Here is a 10,047-nt window from a genome sequence, read left to right on the forward strand (position 1 = left end):
GTGGCACCTCGCTTCTCCCCCCCTAACTTTCCCTCTTTGCTCCAATTATATCTTCCTCTTCTTGATACGCTTCCTCTCTTGCTTTCTTCTCCTATCTTCTTCTCTCTCTTTTTTTTCTCTCTCTCTCTCTCTCTAAAGTCTCAAGTAAAAGATCGAAGCAATAGATAATTTGGGCACCGAGAGAGATTTTTTTTAAAAAGAAGAAGAAGAAGAAAACCTTGTGTCTTTGTTCGATTTGGGAAAGAAAGATCCAATATTTGGTCTCCTTCTCCCGTCTCAACCTTGGTTTCTGGTGGCGAATTCGTGATCGGAGAGTTCGGTTTTGCTTCCAGTACTTCAGTTATTTAATTTTGAGTGAAGAGAAGAAGACATTTGAGAGGGTAAGGTGTCATCTGTATGTGGATATTGGAGGCGTTGCAGGCCGTTCTGTTCGTGAGTACTGTTTCAGCTTCAGTTGATCGAGGAGCAGATAGTAGAAGGAGGTTTGGGAGCTTGGTTGGTTCTTTTTTGCTCTGGAGGAGAGGAATTGGAAAGAACTGCCTTGTGATTTAGATTGTGGGCTAAAAGATCCTTAAACCGAACCAGCCGCAATGGATGTCGAGGTACTTAAGTTTTTGCGTTCATTTCCTCTACTTTTACCTTTGCTTGATGGATGCTTTTGGTAATGCGCTAAGATGAGCCTTTGCATTGTATAAAATGGTAGAGCAATAAAAGGGATCTACTTTGTTTTGGATCATTCTCAAGAGAATTCATGCTCATAATTTTCTAAGTTGACCTGTGATGTTTTTGTTTCTTTCGTGTGATTATAAGCTACATGTGTTCTTGAGTACCAATTTGTATTAACTCTGTTGGTCTTCATGAATTCTTTGAACAAGAAGATATTGATTGAGTATTATATTTTCAGGAGAAAAATCCAACCAGTCTGAAATTAGTTAACCAGCCCAATCTGAAGAGCGTGGATGTCAAAAACTCATCCATGATGAGCCTTCAATTGAAGGATTCGGGTTCCTATGGGGATGAGATCAGCCCCAAGGTATCTTTTTTTTTTTTCTATCAATTTCTTTTCTTTACTATCATGTTGATTAAATCTTTATCATGTTTTTTTTGTCTTTAGCTTTTTTATACTTATAGTCTACCATGATTAGGTAAGGAAGCCCTACACAATGACAAAGCAGCGGGAGAGGTGGACAGAGGAGGAGCATAAGAAGTTTCTGGAAGCTTTGCAATTGTATGGACGCGCATGGCGCCGCATAGAGGGTAAATTACAACCTTGATTGCATCTTAAGGTTTTGAAATGCATATATTTTATCCCCTCCCTGAGTAGAACTTATTTCTCAGAGCACATTGGCACCAAGACTGCAGTTCAAATTCGAAGCCATGCACAGAAGTTTTTCTCTAAGGTATACTGCTCTCCCTCATTTAATAATTCTCTAGCATAATATACATGTTGGCTAGTGAAGTAATTTATTCATGAATCACAAGTATGCCAAATATGAGGTGTTATTTTCAACTTATTTATTTGACGTATTTCGTGACGGGCATGTTCTTGTTAATACTGCAGGTGGTTCGAGAGTCATCGAGCAACAATTGCACGGGCTCTGTGATGCACATTGAGATTCCTCCTCCTCGACCAAAGAGGAAACCAGTCCACCCGTATCCACGCAAACTAGGCAACACCTCCAGCAAGCAAGTTCCAACTCTGAAGCAGCTGGAAAGCCCTTCATTGCAGATCTCTTCAATCTGTGAACAAGAGAATAGATCGCCAACATCAGTTTTATCTGCTGTTGGATCAGAAATTCTGGGCACAGCATGTGGATCTCCAGTTGTATCGGCCACTGGATCAACTGAACAGAATAATGGAGGCCAATCCCCAATCTCATCAGTTGAACAAGTGAAATGGTGCTCATCTGGCTTAGCAAATGCTGGAGTGTCCACGGAACTGCTACCTGTCATGGTAGTTTATTAGTAAGCTTGACACTTATCTTGTGAATTTGCATAAATTGTTGGACTCCTTCAAGCTGATTTTTCCTTTAACTATTCTTTCAGGTATCTGATCAAGACACAGATGAACATGCCACTGTAGAAAATGAATCTTCGGTAGAGTCCCAAGCTCCAGCAATTAAGCTGTTTGGAAAGACAGTAGTGGTGTCTGGTTTGCAGGGACCAACTCTATTGACTGTTGAAAACACCGCTGAATGTATCAAGGCAACAACTGGTGTTGACATTGGAAACCACCAGAGAATCACAAATATGGATCTGGATGCTCCAGCAGAGCTACCCGTGCACAATCTCAATCATGGAGTATTTCCTGGTGCTGTGGCTAATAGTGCAATGAACCCATGGGCTAACGCAATGCTTCCATTTCTCTATTGTTTACAGCTTCCTGGAGATAGCATGACAGTGCCCACTGTCACACCGTTGCCATGGTTAGCCTTCTATGGTAGTTTGCCTTACCCATTTATCCATCCACAGACGATGCATTCTGAGCAGCAGCAGCAGCAATCTTGTATAGAAGTAGTGCATGATAGAGAGCTGCAGAGAGAAGGTTCTTGGACTGGGTCTAATACTGCCTCTGTTGCTGGAGTAGGGATTCTTGATCAGAATTCTGATGTTGCTGAGTCACACAGAGTCGAAAATCCTACGACAATGGAATCAGCACCTGCTCTTGGGTTAGACCAAAGTGATAACACAGGGTGCGCTGACAAGCCCGTTAGAGGTTTTGTACCATACAGGAGATGCGCGGTTGAGACCGAGATGCATCCGACGCAGATGATAGTAGAAGACAGAGAGATTGAGAAGCTAACACTGTCCTTGTGATGAAGACAGTCTTACCCACTTCACAGATGCTAGATTTTTTTTGGCCCTCTTCTTCTTGCCAGATTTTTTTTCTTCAAGAGACTATGATTCTTTGGTGGTTAATTGATAATTGCAGCACTTTAACCTGTTTTATGAGATGGCAGTTGGAAAACAAACTTGATGAAAGAAATAGGTCTGACTGTTCCTGCTTTGTAGAAGGTCTTTTTTCTTTCTTTTCATTTTTCGGATAAAACCCTGTGTGGAAGTGCTCTCTTCACAGTATATTCTTTCAACTCACCAATCGTTAATGGTGGTGTGTTGTGTTCTTCTTCCTGTTGGTCTTTCTCTTTTTCAACATAAGGTTGTGTATGCTGAAGTATAAACAGATGCAGAACAGGACATGGTTGGAATGATGATTCTTGGCTAGTGAAGGTTGTTTAGAAAGCGAATCAATCATTTCCTCTGTAAACCGAACTGTTGGCTGAGATGAAAATCGTAATATTATTTCGTAGTATTTGTGTTCCATTTTGTTTCTACATGTGTCTAACTTCTTAACCAATATCTGTTCTGCAAAGCGCTCCACTGTTACAATTTGTTATGCAATTTATACTCTTCATTGAGACTTGTTTCGACTCATACTCTACACTTGCACTTATAAGTGATAATAGACCGTCTTGCTCCGAATTGCGAAATACACCTATCAAGACAAAGGCTACAAATGCGTTACAAGGAGAGAAGAGGCAAAACCAGTGGCAGGATAATAACATGAATCAATTTTATTGTTCTTTTCTGGATCAACCGTAACTACGAATACATCAATTGGAAATTAAGAAGAGAAATTACAGCTATGGAACCAAATTGTCAGATTAATATGATAACAAGGACTTGCAAGCTCTTTAATGCTTTCACCCATAAGAATAAAAAGAAAGAAGAACAATGAAGCTCTCAGAATTGCTTCGGACTTTGCTTGGCACCTTGACGGAGCTCCGACCTCGGTTTTGCCACCTCAACGAAGATGACTCTACCATCCAGAAACTAGGAGAAAACAAAATTCAGCCATCAATGAATAAATATGTTTTTTTTCCTCTTATAATTGGTGAAACTGAATAACAATATGATACTGTCTCTATGGTACAAAATGATAGAACAACGTAATCTCACAAAAGACTTGGCACAATTTATCTGATCTCCAAAAGTATATTTGGCGCAATTAAGTTGCAAAACCCAGATTCAGCTGGATCTGGAAATATCTCAGCAAGTTCTTCACAGAAGCAGTTGTGAGTTGTGGCAAGCTAAGAAATAAAAAGTAACACCAGGAAACCCACAAGAATTGTTTCTCCCATATTATCGATAATATGATGGTTTTCCTGCTGTTTCCAGCATCTTCTAAGAACTTAATTAATCTTCATAGTTCATACTTCTTAGATCTTTAATAAATTACTTGTTAATTTCCTAAAAGGACATTAGATCTTGCATCTTAAAGTTGCACAAAAGGGTTCTAAAACAGTGAAAAGAGAAGAAGCTAGCACAAGCTGTACACAGCATTATTTCTGTAAGATCACCAATTTGACGAAACAATGATTATTAATATTGAAAATCCCCACTTGACAAAAAAGCATATGTAACATGCCATTCATGTAAATACACCTCTACTACTTAGTCCATCTACTCATTTTCCTCATTCTTTTGTGAGGAACTTACTACATGTATCCAAAAATAAAGACAATCAAGAAAAGAAATCAAGTAGAAATGATTTGGTACTTTGGTGTATTCATCTATACAAACACAATATATATATATATATATATACAAGTGCAAAGCATATAACACAATTCTCTTAATTATCACACAAAAATAACAATAAGTTATCATTCAAAAGGCTCGTAGACACAGCTAGATACTAGATAAACACATATAGTGGAATAACAGTAAGCAAACTGATGGGCTGCAGATAAAACGTGTACAATTTACCTTTCCATGCATCCCCTCGATGGCTTTCTTGGATTCCTCCTCAGTATCATATCTAAGAAATGCAAATCCTCTAGGTCGGTTTGCTATTCTATCCATCACAAGATTCACTGCGCAACAGATATAATTCGTAAGAAAGAAACAAAATTAACTATCAATGATTGTACTGATCCATTTACCATTTCATCACAAAATTCCTAGAACTTGTATGCGGAGACGAATAACCAAAGACGCAATAATTCATTTCAGATAAGCTAACAAAACAAAAACATCACCCAATACAAGAGTTATCCACAATTTCTGCAACTCTGACCTTCTACAAGTCGACCAAAACTTTGAAAAGCATTTCGGAGACTTTCCTCGGTGGTACGGAAGGAAAGACCTGCGAGTAAGACGCTATCAAAATGGCATATTGTGTACAAATTTGTGGGTCACTTAAAAATAAAAGAAGCCGAGGATTGGATTACTGAAAACTAGAAGGTGGGCGAAGAGGAGGTACCACTGACGTAAAGCTTGGTGGAAGCAGCGGGAAAGATCTTAGGCGCCGAAGGGAGGCAGGCCACCACGAAACCTTTACTCCGGCGCGATTTGGAGCCCAATTGAGTCCACGGAGATGAGAATAGAAGGATTTGGAAAGATGGGCAGCGCGAGGTGAAGGAGTAGGAGGAGAGGGAGGAGGCGATACCCTTGCGAGGAGAAGTGGAGGAGGAGGAAGGGGGGAGAGAAGTAGCTTGGAGGAGAGTCGCGGCTGTCGCTGCCATTTGCGAGACGACGATCTCGGTGAGTTCGAGAAGTGCTGCTATTCCCGTTCTGGATAACCAGTGACTACTGTGAGTCGATTAAAGAAGTATCCGCTCCGCTATGAATGAAAAGATATTCGGGTTAGGATCCGATATGAACCCGCAACCCGCCGGATGATGGCTTCACTGTAAACGGATCGGGTATGCGGGGAACCTAATCACAAACAGAGTAGGTGTAAGGCTTCAATTTGAATTTTACTACAGATAATTAGATAAAGAACTGCAGATTTAGTTCCCTAGCAATTGGAAATTCAACAAAAGGAAATAAAACTAACAGTAGAAAATTTCCACTATGATGTCCATTATAAGAACCATAACATCAGTAAAATTGTTAAATTATACCCACTAGATGATTACACATAATGGTGCATAAAGAGCAACAGGAACTCCTTAGATTTTTGTGACTACCTTCAAATGGATGATTAAAGCAGTTACCTGATGTCACTTCTATAGTTTATATAGCTTAAATGGTTATTGCTAAGCATACCTGAATTGTTCGTTAAATCGGATAAAGATACCTTCATGACACAAGATAAGTCATGTAGATTTGCCCTGTAAAAACCACTGACTATAACTCAATCCTTTGATGAAAAACTTTCAAACTTTTACATCAAGAAGATTGCAGAAATGGACGTTGAATCTCGATGCAAGGAAAGGCAGAGAAAATGTAAGCTTATTTTCATACTCTAGCAAACTTGAGGCAGCTGAACTTCAGCCTTCAGGAAGTTTCTTAATCAAGAAAAAGAAATGTCAGGATGAAGCTGGACAGTTTATTTTCCCATGAAGATGAATTACAGCACACTTGAAACAGGACAAATGCCGGATTAGACAATTGCCCTCCCCGCACTTGTACCCCTAATTTTTACCAAAATACAAAAAGATATTGCAGTTACTTTTTCCCCTTTGCTTATTGTAAGGTTGAAGTAGAATGATGTGAAGAGGTCAATGCTGAAGTGACGCCTCCTCTCCTCAATCCAACAAGATTATGACATATCAGTAGCCTTCTCTTATTATGGATTGGACAGCATGCAGTGCTCCTGATCTGATTACGACATGCTATCAGACAGTCAACATGATGGATGTTCATCTTTCACCTCGCACTCTCATAGTGCTAATGCAAGAGAAACATCAGAAAATCTTCAAGCTCTTATAATGCCATAGAAACTTTCTGAATCCTTGATCAATAGCTAAGATACTGTAAGATCCATTTGGTTCGATATATTTGTAGATGCTGCTTATGTGGAAACAGCTACAGTGTTAAACCAACACTGCTAGCAAATAGTCATCAAATTTCCAACCAAATTGCCAACAAAAAGAAGTGGTCCAGCTGCCTTCCCTTCTCTCTGCAGATGGAGAAACTGTGTTTTGACATCCACACTAACTAGAAGGATGTCAAAATCCAGCAAATTAGCTTAGAATTATACCAAGACACTCAACATAATACTTAAAACATATGTTGATGCAGCATCTTTAGAAACATCACACCAAACGGCCACTAAGTATCTCAATCGCATTAAAACATGTGGAATGTCAATGAATCTGAGAACTTCTCGTGGTCCTTCAACAAACCTCTGCATATGAGCCATTAGGAGGTTCACATAGTTAATCCTGTAGCACGTATCAGCTTCTTCTATCAATTCCTGGTGCTGTTAGATTGCCAAATGAAATAGTTGCCAATAGATAGTGCCATCCAGAATTTCAAACTCCTTGCTGCTCTACATCTCACTGATCAAAGAATCCTCATGAGCTGCAGGAGGCTGCAGCTTTAGTTGTTCTGCAATCTCCTCCAACACTTCATACATATCACTGATTTCAGGTCGGGATTTGTCACCGACTGAAAATTTGTGGGCAACAACATTTAGATCGATCAATGTACAATCTGGTAACTTCTTTAGTCTCCTTTTCTTCATGGCATCCTGCAATTCTTTATACTTGTCCCATTTTGATGCAGCAGCATAAAGATTCAACAGAGGTAAATACCTTCTGCTATTATCTGGCTCCAACTCAATCAAGCGTTTTCCCAAATACTCCCCCACACTAATATCACCTTTGACCTTAGCAAGGCTAATTACTGCACCCCACACAGCCGACTGACTGTCCCATGGCATGTTCTGTATTATCTTTAATGCCTCATCAGGACATTGCACGCGGATGAAGAGATCGACCAGACACCAGTGATGAGCAAAGCTTGGTTTAATACCATGTTCTGACCTCATCATCTGAAAGTATCTAAGCCCTTCATCGACCAACCCAGAGTGGCCACAAGCAACCAGAACACTGATGAATGTGATATCATCCGGTTTCACTCCATCATGCAACATCCTAGTAAAAAAGCCTAGAGCTTCCACGCCCCTACCAGAACTCCCAAGACCATAAATCAAAGAGTTCCAGAAAATCAAATCCTTGTTCTGAGTTCTTTCGAACACCATAATAGCAGCATCCAGCAACCCACATTTGCAGTACAAATCAACAAGTGCAGAATTCACATGAATCGGTATCCGTGACCACTTCCTAACCAGGAACCCATGCAGTATTTTCCCCTGCAACTGCCACTTGAAACGAGCAAAGACTGATAGCAATGTCACAACCGAGCAATCATCAGGCTCCACACTAAGTTCTTGCATTTGACGGAAAATCCCAAGACCCTTCTGAAACATCTGATTCCGAACATACCCATTGAACATTGTGGACCAAGAAACCACGCTTCTCTTTGGCATGCTCCAAAACAGCTCCTCTGCCTTATCGAAGTCCCCACTTTTAACATACCCATCAACCAAGGAATTATAAGACACCATATCCCTATTCGGCATTTCATCAAACAGCTGCCGCGCGATGTCCAGACCGTCAGCAGAAGCGTACATGTGGATCAGCGAGTTGGGAATTGGGGCATGGCTTAAAAATCCAAGTTTCAGAGCAAGGCAGTGAAAGAGCTCACCGTAATTGATCGACTCGCAGAGTTTGGCGGCGGTGATGAGGAGAGGGAAAGTGCAGCGGCTCGGGCGGCAGCCGGAAGGGTGGGCGTGGCGGCAGAAGAAAGCAATGGCTTTAAGTGGGAGGGAACGGCGAATGATGGATTTAAGGATAAAATTTGAGGCTATTGGATCCGGGGATTGGAGATTAGAGATGAGGAGGACGGCGTCGGCGAGCGAGTCTGAGGAAGGGGAGCGGCGGCAGTAGAGGCCGACGAGGCGGCGGGATGCGAGCTTCTGGAGAACGGCGCCGGAGACGATGAGTAGAGTGTGGGCGCGCTTGACGTCTGAGAGGGATGGGGAGGAGGAGTGGAGGAAGGAGATGAGGGAATGGAGGAGGGCGTGGGTGGGAGGAGACATTGGAGAGAAGGGTGGAACCGGAGTTGAGCCGGGGAATTGGTTTAGGGTTTATGGGGAGGAGAAGGGGTTGTTTCCATGGTGTTTGATGGAATGGCCAACTGGGATCTTAAAGCTTGGAGGGTTTTAGTTTTGAGTTGGAATTATAGTTTGTGATGGAGCATTGCTTTGATGAACTCAAATGTAGTACCTGATGAAATGTTATGAGAAATGCAATAATAAAATATTTCTGCAAACTTTGACTGTAATAATCTTTTCTAAATCTATCATTTTTAAATTTCGACTCAACCAAGATGATTTTTGCACAGTTTATTATTATTATTATTATTATTTTGCACATTTGGTTTTAGAGAAAGTCCATATACAATGTGAATAAAAACTAAACTATTCTAACAACTATAAGTTAGACAGTGATGGTTTTTGTATATATTCCTTCTAAAATCACTTATCGCTTATTAGTTCTCTAAAGTTAGTATATGTAGCAGAATAGCAGTGTAGATATACTCTTCAAAACATTTACCTTTGCACGAGTACGTCTTTGCATGAATGCTCCTTAAACCTATTCAAAATATAATCAATTAATAATAGAACGATACAGGTACCCTTATTCTGGTTTGCATAATTTCATCTTAGTTGTGAATACTTGTCTTTTTGTCTATTATGTTGTTAATTTTTTGACTCATGACTGTCACGATAGTAAATTAAAACTATGGATTTTGAAGGGTGTATATACAAATATATGATATTTAAAAATGCATGCATGCAAATAAGAGAATTGTGATTTGTGAGTAGTATACAAGTCTTATTTAATCCTTAAAGTAAGTTACTTAGTCCACTTGCAATCTTTTGTACCAGGAGGAGGTTATAAAGGAATAATAAACCAAAGAGATAGAACAATGTGAACATAAAATATACAAATTTCGATAATTATTATTATTATTATTATTATCTACAAAATATAATTTAGTCAATTTTCTAATTGATTTTGCACATGTTGCTATTTTTTTAGAGATGATTTTACTTTAATCATCTAAATTATTATGCATGTAATGCTCATTGAATAAAAAGGTATAAAGGATATATTAATAAATTTTTTTTATAAAAAAATAAGAATATAAAGATCATAAATTTACACGCATTTGTCACATGGCAGGATA

At 39.7% G+C, this 10,047-nt stretch overlaps 2 protein-coding genes across 4 annotated transcripts; one reads left to right on the forward strand and one right to left on the reverse strand.

Annotated features, from left to right (window-relative positions):
* Positions 1 to 67: 67 nt before the first annotated feature.
* On the forward strand, positions 68 to 3,321 carry LOC140766690 (uncharacterized). Its single transcript, XM_073106238.1, has 6 exons — positions 68 to 602; positions 905 to 1,033; positions 1,146 to 1,257; positions 1,339 to 1,400; positions 1,562 to 1,954; positions 2,047 to 3,321. The coding sequence occupies exons 1-6, from the start codon at positions 591 to 593 to the stop codon at positions 2,815 to 2,817; spliced, it is 1,479 nt and encodes a 492-aa protein (XP_072962339.1). The 5' UTR covers positions 68 to 590; the 3' UTR covers positions 2,818 to 3,321.
* A 225-nt stretch (positions 3,322 to 3,546) lies between these two features.
* On the reverse strand, positions 3,547 to 9,069 carry LOC140766689 (pentatricopeptide repeat-containing protein At5g66520-like). Of its 3 annotated transcripts, none has more exons than XM_073106237.1 (5): positions 6,083 to 9,069; positions 5,264 to 5,718; positions 5,078 to 5,146; positions 4,768 to 4,874; positions 3,547 to 3,831 (listed from the first exon to the last, which is right to left on the reverse strand). In XM_073106237.1, the coding sequence occupies exon 1, from the start codon at positions 8,891 to 8,893 to the stop codon at positions 7,280 to 7,282; it is 1,614 nt and encodes a 537-aa protein (XP_072962338.1). In that variant the 5' UTR covers positions 8,894 to 9,069; the 3' UTR covers positions 3,547 to 3,831; positions 4,768 to 4,874; positions 5,078 to 5,146; positions 5,264 to 5,718; positions 6,083 to 7,279. The 3 variants fall into 3 exon arrangements, with proteins under 3 accessions (XP_072962338.1, XP_072962337.1, XP_072962336.1); XM_073106236.1 differs by having other exon boundaries at positions 6,052 to 9,069; XM_073106235.1 differs by having other exon boundaries at positions 5,264 to 9,069.
* Between the last annotated feature and the right edge of the window lie 978 nt (positions 9,070 to 10,047).

The sequence above is a fragment of the Typha angustifolia genome, chromosome 9 (assembly GCF_048772165.1).
Source record: "Typha angustifolia cultivar Huaian chromosome 9, ASM4877216v1, whole genome shotgun sequence".
Lineage (NCBI taxonomy): Eukaryota > Viridiplantae > Streptophyta > Magnoliopsida > Poales > Typhaceae > Typha > Typha angustifolia.

Bases quoted from the DNA above. Each gene is read 5' to 3' on its own strand.
- LOC140766690 (XM_073106238.1), top strand. The intron at 1,034-1,145 runs GTATCTTTTTTT...TACCATGATTAG, and splicing joins GGGATGAGATCAGCCCCAAG to GTAAGGAAGCCCTACACAAT. The intron at 1,401-1,561 runs GTATACTGCTCT...TTAATACTGCAG, and splicing joins CACAGAAGTTTTTCTCTAAG to GTGGTTCGAGAGTCATCGAG.
- LOC140766689 (XM_073106237.1), bottom strand. From the start codon at position 8,893: ATGTCTCCTCCCACCCACGCCCTCCTCCATTCCCTCATCTCCTTCCTC.